Source organism: Macrobrachium rosenbergii, chromosome 6 (genome assembly GCF_040412425.1).
Source record: "Macrobrachium rosenbergii isolate ZJJX-2024 chromosome 6, ASM4041242v1, whole genome shotgun sequence".
In the NCBI taxonomy this organism is placed as follows: Eukaryota; Metazoa; Arthropoda; class Malacostraca; order Decapoda; family Palaemonidae; genus Macrobrachium; species Macrobrachium rosenbergii.
Window position 1 is genome coordinate 14,037,195 of NC_089746.1, and position 26,337 is coordinate 14,063,531.

At 35.5% G+C, this 26,337-nt stretch overlaps 2 protein-coding genes and 1 long non-coding RNA gene across 3 annotated transcripts in view; 2 read left to right on the plus strand and 1 right to left on the minus strand.

Annotated features, from left to right (window-relative positions):
* The window catches only part of LOC136839219 (uncharacterized), a 616,302-nt gene that overhangs the window by 454,931 nt on the left and 135,034 nt on the right, over window positions 1-26,337 (minus strand). The window lies entirely within an intron of this gene.
* LOC136839201 (uncharacterized) lies at window positions 21,531-22,874 on the plus strand. The gene has a single exon (XM_067104933.1). The coding sequence runs from the start codon at window positions 21,713-21,715 to the stop codon at window positions 22,829-22,831; it is 1,119 nt and encodes a 372-aa protein (XP_066961034.1). The 5' UTR covers window positions 21,531-21,712; the 3' UTR covers window positions 22,832-22,874.
* On the plus strand, window positions 22,918-25,361 carry LOC136839200 (interaptin-like). The gene has a single exon (XM_067104932.1). It carries the CDS (start codon window positions 22,997-22,999, stop codon window positions 24,815-24,817), a length of 1,821 nt encoding a protein of 606 aa, XP_066961033.1. The 5' UTR covers window positions 22,918-22,996; the 3' UTR covers window positions 24,818-25,361.

A 26,337-nucleotide genomic window follows, 5' to 3' on the forward strand; every position in this document is an offset into this window, starting at 1 on the left:
GCCCTATCTTCCTGCAAGCCAAACTGTCCAGGATAACAACACACAAGCAAGCCCACCCATGTCACTAAATAGATAAGCCTAATTGCAAATAAGTGGAAATTATTCTATGTTTGCATACACACACATACAGTATATATATATATATATATATATATATATATATATATATATATATATATATATATAATATATATATATATATATAATTCTGATTACAATGCCTTTTTAACATAATTATTGCGTTTCAGTTTTTATCCTTGTATTCTCTGATATTTCTGGTCATTTGTACAATATTTTTCTGTATGGGTCGTGGGAATGATGACATAGTAAAATCTGGCCACGACAGAAAAAGTTTGAAGAACCCTGCTCTAGTGGTATACAAAAAGGAAGCTTTAAAATGATGAATTTTTCTCTCAAATATCTTCAAGATTCATTCTAACATTATAAGAAACCTCTTATATTTTATATCACCCCGGAATAAATGGATATCTAATAATAATAATAATAATAATAATAATAATAATAATAATAATAATAATAATAATAATAATCCCTAACTATGAATAAGACCGTTAACAATTACAAGAAATTATTCAGTGATATAACGGAATCCTGGCTTGTTTATCCATTACATAACGGTATTACGCAAAGCTGTCCTTATGTAATAATATATTATTCAGCCTATAATAACTGCATTTATATATATATATATATATATATATATATATATATATATATATATATATATATATATATATATATAAATAAATATAAATATTTCAGGCAGCTGATATCATTGAGACTTATAACTTGTAATTCAATGTAAAGGGATTATTCAATTAGCCTTTAAGAACACAATATAAATCTGTACACCGCTTAGGGATATCATATTGATAACATTGATGTGTATCGTATGTTTCGTTAAAACACAAAACTCAATCTCCCTCTTAAGAGATTTCGATGCAAAACGAAAATAAAACTATATACATATATACATACAGTATATATATATATATATATATATATATATATATATATATATATATATATATATATATATATATATATATATATATATATATATATATATATATATATATATATATATATATATATATATATATATATATATATATATATATATATCCATATAGAAAAATATATTTTATACATATAACCTGATTCACATATATATACGTAAATAAATATATACACATACTAATATATATATATGCTATATGTATATATATATCAATGAATATGGAATCATATAATTTGATGATATTCACCCCACCATATATTTACTGGTATCACATCACCGTGATTCATATTCAATCAGTGCTTCAAACGTCCTTTAATATCAATTCGCTCCTTTCGAAATAATATATTTTCATATATGTTACCGAGGGGAATTTTTAGTTGATAATAAGTTCATCTCATCTTGATCGAACAACCCAAGAACTCAGACTACAAATCAGCAGCAAGTATAAGTTGTATCCTTCCCTTCTACAAGTTCCATTGTTTGTATTTAGCGTTATTCACCCACCTCTGCCATGCTCCTAGTCACTTTGCGACCAACTTATGACTTTTATCACATCACCGTGATTCATATTCAATGAGCTCTCAAACGTCCTTTAATATCAACTCTGCCACTATATAGTTTAATAATAAGTTCGTCGTCTTCAGGAACACTCTGACTTTTCTGAGTCTGAGGTTCAAGAACACCTTCCCCATCCAAATCGCGTCTTTTGGGAAATCTCTTCATTACTAACACTAAGTGCGTTTACTTCAGCCATTTATGACTTTTTATCAATCAGCTCCAATCAGTAAGCTCAAAGATATCCTTCACTTGATCCTTCTGGTGCAGGTAAATTGATAATAGTTTCATCATCTCGTCTCGACCAGCGAAGACAAGAACTCAGGACTTATCTTTTAACATACTCCAGCAAGTGAGTATAAGTGGATATCGTCTTCCAACAAATGGAAACTCAGGTGTTTGTATTTGGTTTCACCCACTTCTCTAAATCGAACCCACGTAAGACTGAACCATATCATGACTTTTTTATCACATTACAGTGATCACTATTCAATCAGGACAAAACGTCACTTTAATACAAATCTACCTCGGAAATAATATATTTTCATATATGTTACCCAATTTTTAGTTGATAATAACATGCACACCTTCAACAACTAGTCAGGACTACAGTGGAAATTTTAACCCATTCCAGCAAGTGAGGTATAAGTGGATACCAATTCCCACAAATCGACAGGTGTTTGTATTTAGGACGATATTCACCCACCTGGAGTTCTTGTCCTCGCTGGTTCAAGCCCACAAGATAACTGATTATCAACTAAAAATTCCTTGAACATATATGAAAATATATTATTTCCAACTGTAGGGTGAACACCATGAACTACCACAATGTGGTTACTCCCCGTGATCATAATACCTTGATGTGGTAAAAAAGTCCTTGACTGAGTTGCCAAACGCATGCCTTCATGGATATATGGTGAAAAACCTCCAAATACAAACCCTCACGGACTGCTTGTAGGTTACATTTCCACTAGTTGCCAAACACTCAGCTTGTTTAGTCTCAGTCTCCCCAACTGTCTCAGGTAGGAACTATGAAGAAAACAAACTTGTTATCAACTAAAATTCCTTCTTGGAGACAAAAGGAAGAAATAGAAATATTGCTATGCTCCCCACACTGCTCTTCATAGTTTATTTTCCTTTAGATTGAATATGAATCACGGTGATGACCAAAAAGCTTGGTCTGCTGTTGTGTCTGATAATAATCTTGACTGTTAGTGTCCTAATCTTCCGAACTTCGCAAATACAACATTAATCTTCTGTATCTGTCTTGAGAAACTGGATGATCCACTTTAACATTCGATTGCTGAGGGGTATTGCCTGTCTTTTCACTGGCATTGCCACAAAAGGATTCTTATCAACTGTAATGTTCCTGAAATTTGGATAAGACCTACAACCTGTGCGTTGCTGGTTCTGTACTTGACATTATAATTCCTTCTGATAAAAATGATATTATAGTCTTCACTCAATGTAGCAGCTTGGCAAGTATCTTAACCTCTCTTTCTCTTGAATAGGCTCTTTGTGTTCAGGAATTCCACTTAAGATATTGCTCTAAGACTTAAAACTCCTCCAGTTCGTCCATAGATTTAACTTTGGTTCGAGCCTCCAACCATCGTTTGAAACATCTTGCTTTGTAACATAATGAAAAATATTCATCTTGTCATCCTTTCTCAAAGATCTGAATCTCTCACTTTAATATTCAGGGTCATCTGGTAAAAAAGTCATATTATGTCTGAGTATCTTGTACTCTTTACATGCTGATAAGGCTAAATATCGCACTTCTTCCACCTTTACCAATTTGAACACTCTGTAGGAAGACGATATCCACTTATACCTCATTTATGGCTTTAAAATGCGCCATCAGTAGTCCTGAGTTCTTGTTTTTCAAAAAACTCATCGAGGACGACTCCTTATTATCAACTAAAAATTTCTGCACTCTTAACATATATGAAAAAGGCTATTATTTCCGAACCTTGGATTGGATATTAAAGGACGTTTGTAGCTTACAGATTATATATATATATATATATATATATATATATATATATATATATATATATTATATATATTGCTATTATCTATTTATTATATATATATATTATCTTTTATTTTTATATATTTATATAAATATATATATATATATATTATGTATATATATTCTATATTATATAGCCTATATATTCACATTATAATACATATTATAAATATATTCTATATATAGCTTTATTTTCTTTCTTTCCTTTGCATTTATATATATATATATATATATAAAAATATATATATATATATATATATATATATATATATATATATCTATTTATATATCCATATATATATATATATATATATATATATATATATTGTGAAATCAGTCCAGAAAAATATTTCATAACCTGATTCCCACTGTCCAGACTCAGTCCACTGCTACCACTTGCTTCCTCAATGGATATGGAATCAAAATTGGATGATATTCACCCTTGGCATTTACTGGTATATCTGCAGGTCGATGCTTCCTCATTAGCAATCCTTCTTTTCAATAATAACAGGTAGGAGTTTGTTGCATCTCTTCTTGATCAACAACCCTGAAGAACAAATCAGCTAACATTGTATTCTTCTTCTGCAGTTCCATTAGCTTCTCTCTAGTCATTTGACCAACTTCAAGGGCTGAGCTCTCAATATTTGCTAACTCTGCCACTGTAGTTTCACTACTATCTTCAGGAACACTCTGACTACTCTGAGTCTCTTCAAGAACACCATGATCCTCGTCTTCTTGGGAAACCTCTTCATTACTAACACTAAGGGCAACTTCACTTTCCTGGAACAGCTCTTCTAAGCTCAAAGATCCTTCACTTGATCCTTCTGGCGCAGGTAAATCCTCAGTTTCTTCACTTGCAGATGTAGTTATCTTCATACTCCTGGTAGTTACAAAACTTGGAAACAGGTGGGGGTTTTTCTTCTCTAAATCGACTGTAAGACTGAACCTCAGCGGTTTGTCTGTCACTGAAGGACAAGGAACAAATGGTACACCACCTACTTCATTACCCAGTAAAACATGCACACCTTCAACAACTAGTGAGTCCTTTACAGCAAAATCAACATTCCCTGTCACCAATTCACACGACAGGTGCAAACGGCATATAGGAGTTACCTCTTCCCCTCCTGTACCCTTCAAAATAACTGAATCTCCGGTGAAATTCTTCTCCAACTGTGGGTGAACACTACGAACTACCACACTGTGGTTACTCCCCTTATCACGTTCCTTGACTGGTACCTTGACTGAGTTGGCAGCATGCCTTCACAGATATATGGCTTAAAAGCCTCCAAGCTGCTCAGCCACTCACTGCTTGAGGTTACATTTCCACTGGTTGCTAAACACTCAGCTTGTTTAGACTCAGTCTCCCCAACTGTCTCAGGTAGGAACTATGAAGAAAACAAAAGGGAGGTACCACCAGCCTTCTTGGAGACAAAAGGAAGAAATAGAAATACTGCTATGCTCCCCCACACTGCTCTTCATAGTTTATTTCGCCTGGTTACCTTTAACAACTTGACCAACTGGCTTGGTCTGCTGTTGTGTCTGATAATAATCTTGACTGTAGTGTCCTAATCTTCCGAACTTGAAGCAGACAACATTAGTCTTCTGTATCTGTCTTGAGAAACTGGATGATGAGGATTTAACATTCGATTGCTGAGGGGTATTGCCTGTCTTTGCACTGGCATTGCCACTAAAAGGATTCTCAGTTGTAATGTTCCTGAAATTTGGATAAGACCTACAACCTGTGCGTTGCTGGTTCTGGTACTTGACATTATAATTCTTTCTGCTACAAATGATATTACAGTCTTCACTCAATGTAGCAGCTTTGTCAAGTTTCTCAACCTCTCTCTTTCTCTCTCTTAAATAGGCTCTTATGTGTTCAGGAATTCCCTTAAGATATTGCGCTAAGACTACAAACTCCTCAAGTTCATCCATAGATTTAACTTTAGCAGCCTCCAACCATCGTTTGAAACATCTTGCTTTGTAGGCATAATCCAAGAAAGTCATCTTGTCACCCTTTCTCAAAGATCTGAATGTCTCACTTTAATGTTCAGGGGTCATCTGGTAAACTTGTAGCACATTATGTCTGAGTATCTTGTACTCTTTACAGCTGATAAGGCTAAATAGGCACTTCTTCCTTTACCAATGAGAACACTCTGTAACAAGACTGACCATTTATCTTCTGGCCATCCCATACCTGAAGCTACTTTTTCAAAAAACTCATCGGGAACTCCTTCAGTAAACTTTGGAATTAATTTCTGCACTCTTACAACATCAAATACAGGCTCTTGAGAACCTTGGATAGGGTTAGGCGGTGTTACAGGTAAGGTGGGTCGAGCTTTTATTAACTCCATCTCCCTTTCATGTCTTACTCTTTCTCTTTCTTCTTCTGCTTCTCTTTCTTTTCTTTCCCTTGTCTCTGTCATCTCTTTTTCTTTCTGTCTGCATTTTCTCTTTCAGCCTGCATCTTCAGCTTAATCAAACTTTCCTCTGCTTCTATACGCCACTTTTCTCTTTCTTTCCCTCTTGCTTATTTATAAACTCTGCCTCAGCTGCATTCAACAACTCCTGTGCCTCTCCTAACTCTTCAACTATTTAACCAGAGTCCATCAATGCTTCGATTGCAATACATCTGATCTGTGCCTTAATCATACCACTAGGCACATTACCCCCACATGCCACTGCTAAAGCAGTCCACTGTGCCTTGGTCAGGTTGGATTCAGGTAACTCTTGGATGGATGGAGCTGCTAAAAACTTCTGAACATTGAACAGAGCCAATTTCTCCAAGTTACTCAACTAAATAATTCACAATACAATGCATAAATAATTATGTGGTCACTCTCCTATCAAAATATATCCCTAACACCAACAGTATAAACCATAAACCAGAGTTATATTTTGTTTTGTTCCAGGGTCTTGACACCAAAAATGTCTATTGTCACGATGTGTTCCAAGTACCTGGTTATTGCACAACTAATCACAGAATTCAAAAATTTACCTCACTTCAGCCACATACCTGAACTCTCATAACAATAAAATTACGACTGAGTACTCTAAAGGTAACAGTGATTGTTAAAAAGTTCATTAATCATGTGAAAATCAAACTAAGTTTATCAAAACAAGTGTGGAGGTATCAACAATTAAACAAGAAATATACTAGAGTAAAAGGGCATCACTCCATCAAACAACTTTAACTGTTTCCCTGGTCTTAATTCACTTCAGCAAAACAAAAGGAACAAAACATGTTTATCACTTTGCATTATGCACACAATTAACCCTATTCAATGGTGGTCAATAAATGAAACAGTTTTTAAAACCATTAAATACAAAAAACTATAATTAGAATTCTCAATCTGGAAAAATTTACTATTACTTAAAAACAAAACAAAATTCAATTAATCCTAGAGTTAAATTATTAAACAAAACTAAATCACAAAACTTTAATTTATCAAGATATTAAATTAATCAAGCAAAATTTAAACTATCAAGAATTACTCAAGATTTGAAAATAAAATCTTAGTAAATGAAAATTAAATCATGTATGCAATGTTAAATTATCAAGAAATATTTAAAATGCCAAGTAAATAAATGTTAAATCACCAATATATAAAATGTGAAAAATCAAGAGATTGCAAGCACAATAACACAAAAACTACGCAAAAGATTTACCAATAATAATTTCACTAAGGCAAAATTTCCCTAATATGCCTTATTATGCTATGGTAATAATAAGTAAAATTCACTTTACCTTACAGAAGCTTGTGAAAACTTTTGCAAAATCACTTGAAATGCAGCTGCTTTAGATTCACAAAACACACTTTTTTGTATGGCGCCGTTACCAAATATATACACTTTTCCTACATTCAGATCTCAAAAGCTAAGTTTAATATTAATGACCAAAAATATTTTACATTAAAGGTTCTTTCTTTTGAAGAGAGAGAGAGAGAGAGAGAGAGAGAGAGAGAGAGAGAGAGAGAGAGAGAGAGAGAGAACCAACACTAACAGTCTCTGAAATCAGAATGAACAAACTTTAGGATTCCAGTAGGAAATGAAACAATCAGATGACGTCATTAAGGCATTTTGGGAACGAGATACAAGAGAAAATTCTAGAAGAGAAAAATGATTTAATGCAATCGGGACAATACATGATCAGAGCAATGCAGTCTTAAACATGACACAATTGCCACGTGCTTCAGTGCAACACTTGTTCATATTTCTCAGAAGGTACACATCTGTAACAAAAAATCGTATGGAACACATATAACATTGCGAAATCATTTGTCTTCTTCTCATATGGGACAAAGCCTTTACAGAAATCATAACACTGGCTCAATTGCTATTACTGACCTGTCAACCCATGAATCAAAACAAAGAGCTCGCATATCTTAACTGATGACATGGCACATCTGGTCTAAAACTCTAATTTCTCTCTCCCACTACTACGTTATTATCAAGAAAGATATTATTAATTCTAAATTACATTGCTAAGTTATCTAAATCATTAACTCCTTTGAGATCTGACATTACATTACATTTGATATTTCAACAATTATCATTATTACACATAACACATGATAAATAGAAGAGTAAATATATCAAAACTATAGGATGATATACATATTATAAGGCAACATCATGAATATATATATATATATATATATATATATATATATATATATATATATATATATATATATATATATATATATATATATATAATATATATAATTGCAAATATAATCATTATAAAGGCTGAAATTAATAATTTCTAAAACACTAGATCATTATACAAGACAACCCTCGATAAGATCCATCCGTCACATGAAATCATGTTTCTATTTTCAACCCACAATTCTATCCACTGAAATAAAAATGATTAAATAAAATATTTGAGAGAGAGAAAACAGAGAAATCATCCGCTGAATTGTAAAAGTCACAACGAAATACGAGCGAATTAAAAGCTGGTGCTAGATATTATGTCTGAGCACCACAACAAATTGAATTGAATTAAATATAAAATTTAGGCCAAAAGTCATGCACTGGGACCTATGAGGTCATTTATTGCTGAAGCGGAAATTGACGGTAAAAGGTCTGAAAGATGTAACAGGAAGAAAACCTCGCAGTTGCACTATAAATCAATTGTTAGGAGAGAGTGGAAAGTAAGATGGAAGAAAGAGAATATGAAAGGATACAGTAAAAGGGAACGAAAGGGGTTGCAGCTAGGGGCCGAAGGCACTCTGCAAAGATCATTAAGTAATGCCTACAGTGCACCGCATGAGGTGCACTGACGGCACTACCCCTCCTACGGAGACACTGCAAATGAGCCGAGGGAATTATTACGATTTCGTTGGAACGTTCAGCGTTCGTCACTCCTGTCGTATTTTTCGTCCGTATTCGTGTAATTAGTAATTTGTCAACTGAGAGAGATAAAAAAAAAACAAGTAAAAAAATGGGCCAAAGTGTCTTCGACGCAATCGAGTTTTCTGTATAGCGTAAAATGCTGTATGTAACTTTCAGCCGCGGCCCATGAAACTCAGCCATGGTCCGGTGGTGGCCTCAGCCACGGCCCATAAAACTTAGCCGCGGCCCATGCAACTTTCACCCACGGTCAGATGGTGGCCTGTGTTGTTGGTACCAATAGAGGTTCCAGAAGTACGATTATGGATAATTTAACCTTAATTAAAATAAAAAAAAAACTACTGAGGCTGCAATTTGGTAAGTTTGATGATTGGAGGGTGGATGATCAACATACCAATTTGCAGTCCTCTAGCCTCAGTAGTTTTTAAGCTCTGAGGGCGGACAGAAAAAGTGCGGATGGACAAACAAGGCCGTCGCAATAGTTCTCTTTTACAGAAAACTAAAAATCAATTATCCTACGACATCCTAAATTATAGATCGTGTCCTGCTTAAGAACGTAAGGGTAATCATTATTTTTCCAAAATGACTTCTGTTCATTTCTAAAATTGGGGTTTAGAGGCTTAAGCTAAAATAATGTAAGGTCTGTTAACATTTTTACACTTAACGATGTCAAGCATACAAATAGAGGGTTTAATCTTCTTTCTTAACGTGGACAAAGTCTGAGTAAGTTGCAACATCAAGAAGTGAATTGAATATAGAATTTAGGCCAAAGGACCCATGAGGTCATTCAGCGCTGAAAAGGTAGTTGACAATAAAAGGTCTGAAAGGCGTAACAGGAGGAAAACCTCGCAGTCGCGCTATGAATCAATTGTTATGACAGGGTTGAGGAGAGTAAGATGGAAGAAAGAGAATATGAAAGGAGGTACATGCAATATAAAGAGCAGCTATTGACAATTATTTCACGACGTTTGAGTGCGTTTAAGAAAACTCAAACTGTTACCAAACGGTGACAGGTGGAGTTACCGGTTTTCTTTACCAACAGAGTACGACGCGTTTCAGGGGGAACCTAAAACAATATTATTAACAACTTTACAAAAGAAGGTCATTAACTGGTAACAGGTACACCGGGTAGATTTTCAACAGAAGGTTATTTTTCTGCTCTTAATCTCGACTCCTTTATTTTTATTCTGCCCTGTAAATAAATCACACAGAAAGCACAAAATGCGATAATATATAAATCCAGAAAGCGTTGAACTCGCACCGAGACTCTTAACAGACGAGAGAGAGAGAGAGAGAGAGAGAGAGAGAGAGAGAGAGAGAGTACTGGCATATAGCTTATTTTGAACTGGAAAAGAGAGAGAGAGAGAGAGAGAGAGAGAGAGAGAGAGAGAGAGAGAGAGAGAGAGAGAGAGAAACACTGGCATATAGCTCATTTTGCACTGGAAAAGAGAGAGAGAGAGAGAGAGAGAGAGAGAGAGAGAGAGAGAGAGACAGACAGACCTGAACTGCACTGCACGAAAATATAGATAAAAATCGATCAATATTAATCAGAAAAGACATATATTCTTCGCCATACATTAAAGCAGCAGAAGACTTGAAGCGTCACCGAAACTAGGTTGAATTGAAAGTAGTCTTGCAACCCGATAATCAATTTTCATGGCTGCATTGAACGGCATTAACGCTCACTGAAAATTCGAACGACCTTAAAGATAAAAATTACTTTGCAGCCTGACGCGAGATGGACACACTTCAATTAACAGGAAATATGATCTAAATGGCGAGGGTTGATCACTCTCCGATATCGCGCTGCGCTTTCCCCGATATCGATAACTTATAATTGCCCTCTTATGACGCTGCAGAGCCATTTCTCACATTGAGTCGCATCAAGATGTGTTGTTGAGAGGGCTGCAGACACAGACACACACACACACACATCAGGTTTTACTTTTGTTTTTGTCTATTCTGCTTGTTTATACATGGCATGCACTACTTTGCGCCTGCGTTGTTAGACGCTTAAACGTACGTAAAATGTATGTATATATGTGTGTATATGTGTGTATATGTATATATATATATATATATATATATATATATATATATATATATATATATATATATATATATATATATATATATATATATATATATATATATATATATATATATATATATACATATATATGCATATCATATCCATCTCAGTAAATACTTATTGGAATTTGGTTCAGAATTCTGGGTCATTACCCTCTCTCTCTCTCTCTCTCTGTATATATATAATCACATATATATATATATATATATATATATATATATATATATATATAGATAGAGAGAGAGAGAGAGAGAGAGAGAGAGAGAGAGAGAGAGAGAGAGAGAGAGAGAGAATTGTGAACCAAATTCCAGTAAGTCTTTAAGAAAGAGGTATCTCCCTTTCCTTGCAGTGGCCGTTTGTCCGCTCGTAGAGAGAGAGAGAGAGAGAGAGAGAGAGAGCGCAACCCTCCCTAGTGTTGATGTTTACGAGGTCAGAGTATTTCCTTTTCCATCCTCTCCGAAATATGATGAGGAATTTGTCTCGTCTAAATAAAGTCCATTTTGTTCTGAGTTAATAGACAACAGATTATCTAAAATTAAGTTATTAATGCTGTTATCTTCAAGACGATTACCATTATTATTATTATTATTATTATTATTATTATTATTATTCAGAAGATGAACCCTATACTTATGGAATAAGCCCACAGGGACCACAGACTTGACATTCAAGCTTCCAAAAAATGTTGTTGTTTTTATTATTATTATTATTATTAATCACAGATGAAACCCTATGTGGGTAAGCCTTCCCTGTTAAAAGTGACTGCCATAGATCCTTATCTTATAGGTGCAGCTTCAAAGATGAAAATCCTTGCTGGAGGCAGACAACCAGCAAAGGAGGAAACCAAAAGAGAAAGTGGCCGGAACATACCTATTGAACATGTGCCGGACGCCATGACACCTGGAAAGGTGACCTCTCCACAAGGCTTGGCTGGACAGCCACCACATATGCGTGGCCTATAGGAAACGAAGCGGGCACTGACTTCAACACCATCTACAATGATGCCAAGGCGTAATCCCTGACATTATACCCGTATATGAACCAGCAATTCAGGGAGAGAAGTGCTCACAACTTCACAGAGGACGGTTGTCCTCACTTTTGCCTGTCTCTTGTACCCTCCACGTGTTCGACCTCGAGGCTCGAACCAGTGCACTTTTGTAAGTGGCATCCCTTCATTTTCCTCCCTCCACCGCCGACGCCCTATTGGACGAGGACACCGTCATCCTGACGAAGGTAATGTACCAGAATAATGTTTCTTTTAGTCAGTCACGATCCTGTTATTCCTCAGCCTGATTTATTTTCTATTTCAATGTGAGATCACCTTCAGTAAATTTGTGCTGAAGTGTGAAGTGTTAACGTAATTGTGCATTTAGTGTTTGAACTATGTTAATTGGCACCATTTGTGCGCTCCCTCAGTTCCCTTTGAGTACACTATTATTTTTGCAAGTAACTGTCTTGCATCTCATTGCAGATCGGCCTTGGCTGTGGAACCAATCTCATGTGCATTGGCCTTATGCCGACCCTTACTCTACCCCTCTGCGATGCTCCTGTTATGAAGACATCATCGACGTAGAATATTTCTTCTGCGTAGGATTCATTCATTTAACAGGACCTTATCATTACCTGGCCCGTAATTCGTCATTCTTCTGATCTGTATTTATTATATAAATAAATATAATTAAGTGAACCCTTTGAGTTTGCATGATTTTTCCCTCACAGATCTGCCTTAACCAGTCTTATTAGTCAGATTTTAATTAAAATACAGTAGTTTTCTTGGTAATGCAAAGAACTCCCTGTGATCATCCGCTGCAGCCTAGAATCCAATAAGTATCTAAGGCAGAATCATACCATTGGCGACCTAAGCCAGATTCTATAGTTGCTCTGCAAGATCTCTGCAGTTGCGACTTATCAGCTGAACATCGAGTGCTCATGCTGGTCGCGGATTAGAGACGACCCTGGGAGCATACCCCTCCCTTTTCAAGCACATGAGAAGAGGCAGTGCCACAGCGTAAGTACAAGTGTCAATAAACTTTGTTTATGTTTGTGCTATGTGCGAAAAGTGACTGCAGTCAGTTAGGCATTGATAGACCACGTGCATGCCCAATTTAGTTCATGAGAAGAGAGAGCGCACTAACCACTCCACGAAGATCTAACGTTGGTAAATATTTTGTTTCCTACAAATAAAGAAGTAAAAAATGCACCGAATTTTATTTGGCACAATTGAGTTTACTGTACAGCGTATAATACTGTATGAAACTCTCAGCCACTCCCCCATGAAGCTCTCAGCTGCAGCCACAATAGGATGGTGGCCTGTGTTCTTGGCACCTATAGCGGTGCCAGACGCACGATCATGACTTACTTTAACCTTAAATAAAATAAAAACTACTGAGGATAGACGGCTGCAATTTGGTATGTTTGATGATTGGAGGGTGGATGATCAACGTACCAATTTGCAGCCCTCCAGCCTCAGTTGTTTTTCAGATCTGAGGGTGGACAGAAAAAGTGTGGAGAAAAAAATGTGGACGGACAGACAAAGCCGGCACAATAGTTTATTTTACAGAAAACTAAACATTGAATTTCCTATTTTCGAGGGACAGTAACCAAGATACCCCAGAGATCAATCATAATAAAAAATACTACTGTATTAAGAAACTTGAGGAGGAACACTCTACCCTCAGGCTGATGTATTCCATCAATTTTCAATTTCCCGAGCGTCACAATGCCTCTAATAACTAGGGGCTGGGAATAAGGCGCGGGGGTGTGGGGGCGGTTTAGTTCTCCCCTCCATCATCCACTCTTCCTTAGAGATATTCACGACGTTCATATGTTTCGCAAGGTATTGGATCCTTTACGCGAACTATATGTAAACTCTTCGAATTCATTCGTTGTTGACGTGGTAAATTTTTTTTTTTTACATGCCCTTATTTAACTTGACTTCTGCGCCCGTCTGTCTGTATGGGTCAAAACTTGTAACTCAATTTTCGACCTGCTCCCTTCGTCCGATGGATTTGAAATTTTGCATGGTTACTCAATCCCGGTGACAATACAACTTTACATGATCAGTAGGGCAGCAGTGACCTCTAGTGACCCTACAATGACCTCTCCCAGTATCTCAGGATTTGTATGAAACTCTTCAGATTTTTCATACCGTCTTTGGCTCGGTACAATAAATTAATAACTCTACAGATTTTTCAAACATTCTTTGGCTCAAAAGGATATCACGTTTCATTTTTTTTTTAGTTACAATCATAAATCGGTTACAATTTCTGTCAAAACTAAAAGTTTTAAAATAAAAAAAGAAAACATTTTAAAGCACACTTTTAATAAAATGCACTAAAAAGTGAAAAATAATTTTCTGAAACACACCAGGATTTTCTTCCATGTTTGGCTCCCACGTTTTTATTTTTGTAGACATAACTAATTGTAAGAAAATCCTGGCTTCTCAAAAAATGAGTTTTTACTTTTTAGTGCATTTTAATAAAAGCGTATTTGAAACATTTTTTTTATATTTTTTATTGACAATTTTATGTTTCATTATTGTATTCTTCAACTGTGAAAACTTTTCAGAGGCTGTGCCCTGGAAATGTCAGCTTTATAAGAAACGGATTTATATATATATATATATATATATATATATATATATATATATATATATATATATATATATATATATACATATATATATATATGAAAGGTGGTATATATATATGGGTACTGAGTATATAACCAATATATTATTATATATTCATCAGTATTGTGATTACAAGACATATGTATATATCTATATATATATATATACATATATATATATAGATATGATATGTATATATATATATATATATATATATATATATATATATATATATATATATATATATATATATATATATATATATTATATATTGTATATACATATATATATATATGTATGTATGTATGTATGTATATATATATATATATATATATATATATATATATATATATATATATATTTATGTATAACTGAATCACGAAAATATGGAACGTGATGAATATATAAATAAAGATAAAATCATGAAGGATTTTACCAACAAATATTTGGTATGGCAGTGGGCAACCCTTTATCCCCACTCCTCTCAAACTTGTATATGGAATTCTTTGAAAAACGATATTTACCTTATATCGTTTATACTCCTTTAAAGTGGTGTAGATATGTTGACGATATTTTAGCTGTTTTGCCTTCCGGTATTGATGTAGATGATTTACTCTCTAATTTGAATAACCTGGTACCATCCATTAAGTTTACTTTAGAATTAGAAAAAGACAATTGCCTCCCTTTCTTAGATGTTTTAATGCATAGAAAACCATTTCAATGCAAATTCAGTATTTATAAGAAACCAACCAACAACTTAACTTATGTCCATTTTTATTCAGGCCATCATCTTGACATCAAAATATAAATTTTTTTCTTTTATGTTTTTACAAGCTTTGCGCATTGGCAGTCCCCAGTATTTGGATCAAGAAATTGAATACATAAGAAAAATAGGGACAGATTTATGTTATCCTTCACGTATACTAGATATTTGTTATAATAAGGCCCACAAAAAGTTTTATAGTTAAAGTAACATGGAGAAAGAAACCCCTAAGAACATTCTCAGCTATCCTTATCTGAGAGGTTTTGAAAACAAAATCATTGTTAAAATCTTTTAATGTCAACCTCGTTTTTTCCTATAATAACGCACTGAAAGAAATGTTAATATAAAATAGCCCTAAAGAAAACAACAACATATTATAGACAATTCCAAGTTTGTCCAAATTAGAATTGGCAGTTTCATAATTTTTCGATTGTAATGCTTTTACCACCTTCTGTTATGCTGTTGCTTTCTTATTATTTCTTTTATTCGTTGCCCATGTAAAGAAGTCTATCATTTTCTTTTATAGTTGCTTTAACGTTTCTGGCTTTGTTGTTATAGTAGCATTTGAGTCCCAGGAGGTTTTAGGAAGACACAGTGCAGCTTTCTTACTTCATTAACACACTAGTAAAAATAACACTGTACATATACAAGTGAAATATATATACAAGTTAAGCAGTATGAATACGAATCGAAGTGTGAGCCTTGCTTCTTCTCAACCCACAACTGGTGAGGCCATGACCTCACTCCACTAAGACTCTTTGGATCTTCCTCTGCTTCTCTCTGTTCTCTGCTTCTCTTCCTTCTCTTTTGAAGTGCACTTCAAAGGAAATCCCCATCCCACAATAGGCGGGCAATAGTTTCTGTCCCGCCCTTATTAGATGTCTTAATTGGCTGAAACTTTATCTAACGACGTCCTTTTGGGTGGATTAGTTGAATTAATCCCTCCTACGAAGGAGGGTACTTATGACGTCACCGGAAGTCTTGGTTTCCGGCCAGAGTGGACAGGTAAGCACAAAGGTGAGCCGGGTAAACATTCCTTTAACGATTTCAGGAGATTAAACTTGCGCCAGTGTTTTGGCTAAGCAATCATAACACTTCCTGTTTCGCTATTCTCTCTCTCTCTCTCTCTCTGTTCGTGTTTCATTATTATGCCATTCTCTCTCTCTTTATCACTGGTTCTCTTCTCATTTCTTTTTTTTTCTCTTATATTTACGTTACTCATAACTAATATCCTTCTACTATCATTACATCAATCGGTCACCTACCAAACATTGTCTTCAATGTTTAATTAAACATAATAAAATTGATACAATAGTAATAATTAAATTGGCAATAAAACATAATAATAGATATAATAAAAACTGTTTCTCCAATTGTGGAGGAAAAGACATAAGTTCATCAAAACATTCTAAAAAAAAATAATCATATTAAAATGTCAAATACATCAGACTATAAGTATGTCAATTCACAGTTATATTAAATGAACATATGTAAAATAAATATATTGTTACATCAATTTCTAATTACTGTTATTATTGAGTTCTGTCAATATCCCTTGTATTTTTCTTATAACAAGATTTCTCACTATTATGATAAACAAAATAACAGTAATTACTATTACCACTGGATTTATTAATGATAAAATTGGGGAGACAGTTTCTTTATAGTAGAAATATTCATCAACATAGTTCAAATTTTCAAGCTTCTTTAATTCTAACTGAGACAACTTAAATTCATTTATTTTATATGAGTAATTCTTATCTGGCACATGTTTGTTGAAGTTATATGTTGTGAAAAGCTGAGGTTCATAATATAATTGGTTTGCTATCACTAACTGACATGATGTTGTAAAAGATTTAACATTTTTAAACTTTATTTCTGTGCTAATGTTGTGACATTTAATTTTAGCTACAACAGTATTTAGTGAAAATACAAAGATTTCAAAGATTTCAAAGATTTTGAAGCATTTATAATACAACTATAAATGCTTCAAATGTTTTAGCATAATTTGTAGTACATACGTCTTTTTCTTGGTTTTGGTTTAACACATATTCTTGAATACAGGGATAAGCATTAGTATTCTTATACAGGTTATCAAAATTACATATATATTCTTGTTCTTTTAACAGAATACACTCATTAAATTGTTTATCAGTGAAGAATGACAATAGTAGAGCGTGTTCTTCTAATGCAAAATGATTGAGTGTTCCCTTTTGAATGATTGTCTGGTGATTAAGTCTTAGGAAATGGGTACACAGTGATTAATGTGTTTGTGATCCTAGTATTGAAAGGTACAATTAAAATAATTTTATCATAAAGCACTGTGGCACTTATTAAATTATAGTACATGAATACATCTTCCACAAGTGGCTAAAAGTGTTTTTCCATGATGCAAAACCTAATAATTTCTTCTAATTCTTTAGGAGTGATTAGTGTTGGGCTCATAATACCTTTACAAGCAATCAAAATGACATTTAATGTGTTTATATGTTCCTGTAATATCACTTCGCTTTCTAGAGCAAATGTATTTAAAAACTGTATGCGTTCCAGCTTATTCAGTTCTTTTGTTACATTCTGACTGACTTGATTTATAAAATGTTTCGGTTTTTTCTACTTGTTCTGCATTTTGATTTTGCGATATTATCACTTTATTTATCACTGTCCCTCTTGCTGCTGCCCATTTTTCCAGTCTGTCTATTCTTTCTTTTTCATTTTCTACATTTGCTTCGATATATATAGTTTCACTACATATATTATATTTATATTTTCTTTATATATAGGTTTCACTACATACATTATATTTATGATATTTTCAGACCAATACCAATATACATATACATACACATATTTAACTTCGTTGGTTTCGTAGATTATATCTTTCGTTTACAACATTATCTACAGCATTTTTATGTCTTATGTTATCTATAACCTCAGTGGACCATTGATTTGTTTTTACTACTTTTATATATGATTCCAGTTAACTACTTTCTCCTTTAGATCACTTTCATTAATTGCTCTATATTTGTTTAATTTTAACACTTCTACAACTCTATATGGTCCAGTGAACTTAGGAGAAACCTTTACATTTGGCCCTTCTAGAACATGATTTTGTACATAAATTTGAGTACCCACTGCAATGTCTGGTTTAATGGTACTTTGATTATAATATTTGGTATGAGTATTATGACCCTCTTATAATTTTGTCCTTGTTTTCATGATTGTTTCGTAAGTACGCCTGGTCTTCCATGCAACATAGTCATCATAATTATATGTGTGTCTGGGTGGTGTTGCATCGTCTAATAATGTGTTAGGCATTCTTTTCCGATAACCATATAGCAAATAATGTGGGGATTCTCCTATTGTCTCAATTACAGTATTATTCAATGTGAACTGTCTGTACGTCTTCTATTGCTAAGTCCCAATCTTCTGTCCGTGGGCTCACTAAAGTTTTCACGATATCCTTTATTTTACGATTAGTTTATAAGCGGTTATTTGACACTTTTTTATTTCATAAAATTCACATATTTTCTTTAAAAGATCACCACTAAATTCACTACTCTCTATTGGATTGTCTATCAGTTGAAATGATATTTTCCATCGACAAATATGCTGAAAATAACATCGCGCCATCAAGGCGTAGTGGCAGAATATCACCTGGGTTATGGGGATGGGTGGCTGCCAGTGGACCGGGAGAGTTAACTGCCATTGATGAGAGTCTGAACAGCAATCAGCATATCGAAATTTTACAGGACATTTTAGTACCCTCAGTTTGGAAACTATTATTGCCGTATCCCATGCCAATATATAACGCCATGGACAATTCTGCAGTCCACAATGCAAAGGTTGCAAAGCAACGGTTCCAGCAGAACCCAGAAGTGGTTCGAATTGACTGGCCTGCCAAGTCTGCAGATCTGAACCCAACAGCAAACTTATGGGCCTACGTGACCCAACAATAGGATGTTAATCGTGCTAAGACCAAAGAGAACTTAATAAGGCATGCAATAGATACTTGGGAAAACTTAAGACCATAGAGGGGAGCAGCAAACATTTGCGAAGTCCTCGTTGCATCAATGCCAAATAGGGTAAGATGCGTGAGTTATGCTACAACCTTTTCATATAATATGACCAATTTGATTCTCGTTAGTTTAACAGTGTTATTTTGTAGTTGACTTCATTTCGGCTCATTTAGTTCTCTAACATTTTTCTTATTCATGTGAATCTATACATACTTATAGGCCTATGTTATGACTGAATTCCTGCTTAATTCATCTCTCTCTCTCTCTCTCTCTCACACACACACATGCATAATATATATATATATATATATATATATATATATATATATATATATATATATATATATATATATATATATATATATCTCACCTGCTAATATGGATATGTTTACTTTCATTTGTATGTTAGCTGTGCTCCGTATTTGACTGCATGACAACTTCATGGATTTCTACATTTTTTCTTATGTATGTATGTATCTATCTATCTATCTATATATATATATATATATATATATATATATATATATATATATACATATATATGTATACATATACATATTCACCTGCTAATACGGATACGATTATGTTCATCTTTTTATTTACTTAAACTTGAATTTGACTGCATTCCAGTTCAGTGGATTTCTATAATTTTTTCCTTAGTTATCTGACTATATATATATATATATATATATATATATATATATATATATATATATATATATATATATATATATATATATATATATTATATATATATATGTACATATTTATATATATATATATAATTTGGTTTTTATTGTAAATATCGGAAATAAACTTAAACGAGAAAGTTACCTTTCATATTTCCTATCCTTTCAGCTACGTATAATAGCCTCACGGCAGCAGGTCTAGGCATACGTGTGAAACTGATTCAATTAATTAATTTCTATTTAGAAGAAATGAATAACTACATTAAGATTAACCCAAGAATATTTTGATGAAAGTAAGCCTTTTGTCTTAATGTGTTCGTCAGCTTTGACTCCCACAGCTTTCCAACGTGTGCAGATGAAACAGGATGACATGCAAGGAATTTTTTTTATCTTTTATTAGTCATGCAATGAATTAGATTAAAAAAAAGATTAAATTGTAATCGTTTGATTTCTTATGATTGCTTTTTGACATGAGATAGGTAGGTCTGAGTAAATTATGTTAGGCAACAATGAAAAGGATAAGAAAAAAGGAGAACACGGCCAATAAAAAAGAATAACGTGAATAATCAAATGAAGCAGATTAATACTGTCGATTTAAATATTCAGTCACATTAAGCATCCGAGAGAGTATACTGCTGAAAACAGACCTTCTGTAGGCTAATCAGGTGTCAAATCAAAAGTCAAATTTAGGCCTACTAAATGTGTCATGCCAATTATTTTATTGATCAAAGGACAAAATTAGTTGAATTAATAAAGAATACTGACAGCTTTAATGTATCATTTATCGGTTGTAGGTGACGAACGACGACACCCCAGCACTGTACGATACGTTGGGTCAACGTCAAGACTCGAGCAGAAGCAAAGCCAAATTCCAAATGCTTCTTGGGCTGTCACGATTGAAAAGTAAATAATTTGTCACCTGCATATGGCAATATTTCCATAACGAACAATGAATAAAGAAACTACGCCAATTCTTCTTTGGCCGACTGTACATACATACATATATATAAACACACACACACACACACACGCACACACACACACATATATATATATATATATATATATATATATATATATATATATATATATATATATATATATATATATATATATATATATATATATATATATATATATATATATGTATATATATATATATACACAATGTCCTCTTAACTTTCAGAATCCTTCATGCATTTTGGATCCAAGTGCAACAAATCTGAAGCAATTATGACTCTGAAGGATTTAGAAGTCTCCGGAACTCCTCCTTGAAGCAAGCGCCGAAGCCATTTTCCTATTAATCTCTGGACTCGATTTCTTCCAGGCTGTGAGGCGTTAAGAGGAATTCCTGAACACCTCGTAAGGCTCAAATCGCAAAAATCTCCTCCGTAAAAGCGCCCTTAAGGACATCCACACCCTGAAGACAAACTGGAGTCCGCAAATCTTCTTCTCAGTCTCTCTGAAGACATAAGGAACCACAAGGACTCACGGATTCCGGCACAACCCACATCAAAGCAAGTGGCAGATTCTGAAAATGAGCTTTCGTCTCGAGCGTGTGTTAGGTACATCTCTCATCATGAGTACTTTAATTTGTGACAGTGTTAGTTTTGCAAAATCTGTTTTGCTTAGGCAATTTTCTAATGTTTGTGGCTACCGGATTCGCCGTAGTAATATTATTGATGATACTTGTGGCTATGGGATTCACCATAGTAATATTATCGATGATACTTGTGGCTACGCGGTTCCCCGTAGTAATATTGTTCTAAAATTGGCTCTGTTCATCGGAACAGTGTTTACTCTTATAAATATCGGACGGAAGATCAAATCTTTAAGGAACGAGACGACGGAAATGAGACCATCGACACAGGAGGACGTCAGTGAAGAAGAAAACGACAACAATAACGCAGCGTCGACTCTGAAGGAGTTTTATGAAAGAAAGTTCGACAATCTCGGAATGGAAATTCAGCTGCTTCAGAGTGAAAATTCACGTTTGCGAGCAACGCTGATGGAAAAGGAGAACTTATTTGATCAAATGGCTGCAGACATCGACGGCTTGAGACGTAGGGTTATCGACAACTTCAAAGGAAAGATGGAAGAAAGATCTCCCTTGCCTAGCGGATCTTTCCAAGAAGAAGAAGACGACTTTCTGGATCTCCTTGGACAAACCATGAATGATCTAAATGAAAACGACTTCCCAAAGCCATCCCTACTGGAGGACTGTAGGAGGAACAACATTTATGAGTCTGTCCTCACCCTTCGACGCCGGATGGACGCACTGGATCAGGAGAACCATCAGCTGAAGAAAGAAAATACTGAACGTGAACAGAAGATCGACGATTTGGAAAGGAAAGTTCTGGGCTTTGTGAAAGAAAATGAAAATATTAAAACGGAATTTGAAAAGGAAGTCAATGGCCTCAAACACAGACTGAGCAGCCAACAGGATATGAGTAGAGAAAAGGACGTACAGGTTGAAAGGTTTAAAAAAGAGGTGACTGAAAAGGAAGAGAGAATAGAAGATTTGGAAAAAGAGGTCCAGAAATTAGCTGATGAAAAAAATGCAGTTAAAAACGAATGGGAAAGCAAGGTTCGTCACCTTATGCAGGAGCTCAGCCAACTTCATCTGAGAAAGGACAGACAGATTGCAAATGTGTGAACAACAAGTGATTGAAAAGGAAGAGAAATAGAAGATTTGGAAAAAGAGGTCCAGAAATTAGCTGATGAAGAAAAAATGCAGTTAAAAACGAATGGGAAAGCAAGGTTCGTCACCTTATGCAGGAGCTCAGCCAACTTCATCTGAGAAAGGAACAGACAGATTGCAATGCGTGAACAACAAGTGATTGAAAAGGAAGAGAGAATAGAAGATTTGGAAAAAGAGGTCCAGAAATTAGCTGATGAAAAAAATGCAGTTAAAAACGAATGGGAAAGCAAGGTTCGTCACCTTATGCAGGAGCTCAGCCAACTTCATCTGAGAAAGGACAGACAGATTGCAATGTGTGAACAACAAGTGATTGAAAAGGAAGAGAGAATAGAAGATTTGGAAAAAGAGGTCCAGAAATTAGCTGATGAAAAAAATGCAGTTAAAAACGAATGGGAAAGCAAGGTTCGTCACCTTATGCAGGAGCTCAGCCAACTTCATCTGAGAAAGGACAGACAGATTGCAATGTGTGAACAACAAGTGATTGAAAAGGAAGAGAAAATACAATGCTTTGAAAAAGAAGTCCAGAAATTAGCTGAGGAAAAAAAAGAAATTAAAAACGAATTAGAAAGAAAAGTTCATCAGCTAATGCAGGAGCTCAGCAATCTTCATTTGAGAAAAGATAGACAGATTGAAATGTGTAAACAAGAGGTGATTGCAAAGGAGGAAAAAATACGAAATTTGGAAAATACAGTCCTCAATTTACTTGAAGAAAACGAGAAAATGAAAAATGAAATGGATAACAAAGTAAATGACCTTAGGCATGAGCTCAGTGACCTGCAGGATCTGAATAAGGAAAACGATTTGGAAACTGAAAGGTTTAAAAAAGAAATAATTGAATATGGACAGAGGATTCAAGGTCTGGAGGAGGAGGTCATTGACTTAAAAGAAGAAAATCTGAAAAGGAAAGCTGAAATGGACAAGGAGAGAAATGACCTCAAAGAAGAACTAAGCAGCCTACAGTCTATGAATATGGAAAAGGACGAGGAGACGCAACTGTTTCAACAAGAAATAATGGAAAACAGAAAAACGATTCACGTTTTGGAGAATGAGGTCCTCAGCTTGACAGACGAAAAGACGAGTATGAAAACTAAATTGGAAAATGAAATAAATGACCTCCGAGAAGAACTGAGTAACCTGCAGGATATGAACATGGAAAAGGACGAGGAGATAGAACTCTTTAAAAAAGAAGTAATTGAATGCAGGGAAACGATTCATGGTTTGGAAAATGAGGTCATCGAGTTGATGCAGGAAAATCAGAACAGGAAAACGGAAACGGAAAAGGAATTAAATGACCTCAGGGAAGAGTTGATCATCCTGCAGGATATAAATATTGAAAAGGATAAGGGTATAGAACAGTTTAAAAAAGATATAATTGAATGTGAAAAAACGATTCATGGTTTGGAAAATGAGGTTATCGAGTTGACGGAGGAAAATCAGAGGAGGAAAACGGAAATGGAAAAGGAATTAGATGACCTCAAGGAAGAGTTGATCATCCTGCAGAATGTGAATACTGAAAAGGATAAGGGTATGGAACAATTTAAAAAAGAAATAACTGAATATGAAAAAACGATTCATGGCTTGGAAAATGAGGTCATCGAGTTGATGGAGGAAAATAAGAGGAGGAAAACGGAAATGGAAAAGGAATTCAATGGCCTCAAAGAAGAGTTGACCAACGAAAGAATCGAGTCAGAACAAAACTTTGGCTTAGGACCTGAAGCACAAGTAGAGGAAGATGAAAGCATGACGACCCAGCAAGAACAATCAACACGTCAAGAGGAAGAGGAAGCATCAATACAAAGTGAAATAGCAAAGGAAATAGAAAAAATGAAACAGGAGCAAGCAGACATGAAGGAACAGTTGCTGAGGCGTCGGAGAGAAAGAGAGGAAATGGAACGCATGATACAAAGTCTTGCAAGGAGATGGGCATCCAAGAATGTCTGAGGGTCCAGATGAAAGGGAGAAGACTGACGAAAAAGGAAAGGAGAACCCATATGGCCCAGAAAAAGCAGCTCTTGGTGAGGATCCCTGTGATCACTATATCAAATGATGATGAGTCCAGTGATGATGCACAACACCAAGAGTTGCCAAAAACCAGAAGAGAGTCAGGACAAGCATTCGACTTCAGACCTGAAGAGCTAAACACCGCCTGGAACACAGGACCTGGAACGGAAGAGCCGGACCTGAAGAGATAACAATGCCTGGAACACAGGACCTGGAATGGAAGAGCCGGACCTGAAGAGATAACAATGCCTGGAACACAGGACCTGGAATGGAAGTGCCGGACCTGAAGAGATAACAATGCCTGGAACACAGGACCTGGAATGGAAGAGCCGGACCTGAAGAGCTAAACACCGCCTGGAACAGTCCCCTAGACTGGCAAATGGACTGTGGTCGGCCCCCCAACCGCTGTCCTTTGCCAGCCTCGTGAACAGTTCCCGGCGCTGTTCTGCTCTTCAGTTCTGGGTCCTCATTCCATGGCCAGTGAATGTCCAGCGGTCCCCCCACCGCTGTCCATTCACCAGCCTCGTACACAGAGAGAGAGAGAGAGAGAGAGAGAGAGAGAAAAGAAGAGAAAAGAGGACTGGAGTTGTTCTACTCTTCAGGTCTGGGTCGTCCATTCCAAGGCCAGTGAATGTCCAGCGGTCCCCCCACCGCTGTCCATTTGCCAGCCTCGTACACAGTTCCAGGAGCTGTTCTACTCTTCAGGTCTGGGTTCTCCATTCCAGGGCCAGGGAATGTCCAGCGGTCCCCCAACCGCTGTCCATTTGCCAGCCTCATAGACAGTTCCAGTAGCTGTTCTGATCTTCAGGTCTGGGTCCTTCATTCCAGAGCCAGTGAATGTCCAGCGGCCATCCTACCGCTCCCCATTTGAAAGCCTCGAGTACGATTCTGTGAACTGTTCTGCTCTTATGGTCTAACTCCTACATTCCTGTGCCCTTTGCCTCTTCTACTCTACCTCTCTTCTCAGAGAGAGGAGAAAAAAGAAGCTAGGGACTAAAATGGAGGGTTAGGACTTACTTTCCTGCCTTGTGCCACTTCTCCTCTTTCTATCTCTCTTCTCAGAGACAAAGAGGGAGAGAAAAGAAGCTAAGGACTGATAGGGAGGGGTAAGACCTCCCTTCCAGCACTATGCCTCCTCTCTTCTTCCTATCTCCCTTCTCAATCTCTCTTCTCAGATGGAAAGAGGGAGAGGAAAGAAGCAAAGGACTGAAAGGGAGGGGTGGGACCTCCCTTCCAGCACTGTGCCTCTTCTCCTCTTTCTATCTCTCTTCCCAATCATTCTTCTCAGAGAAAAGAGAAAGAGGAAGAGGAAAGAAGCAAAGGACTGAAAGGGAGGGGTGGGACCTCCCTTCCAGCACTGTGCCTCTTCTCCTCTTTCTATCTCTCTTCTCAATCTCTCTTCTCAGAGAGAAAGAGGGAGAGGAAAGAAGCTAAGGACTGAAAGGGAGGGGTGGGACCTC

What these genes read in the sequence shown, in the direction of transcription:
- LOC136839201 (XM_067104933.1), top strand. Translation starts at nt 21,713, where the DNA reads ATGAGCTTTCGTCTCGAGCGTGTGTTAGGTACATCTCTCATCATGAGT.
- LOC136839200 (XM_067104932.1), top strand. Translation starts at nt 22,997, where the DNA reads ATGCGTGAACAACAAGTGATTGAAAAGGAAGAGAGAATAGAAGATTTG.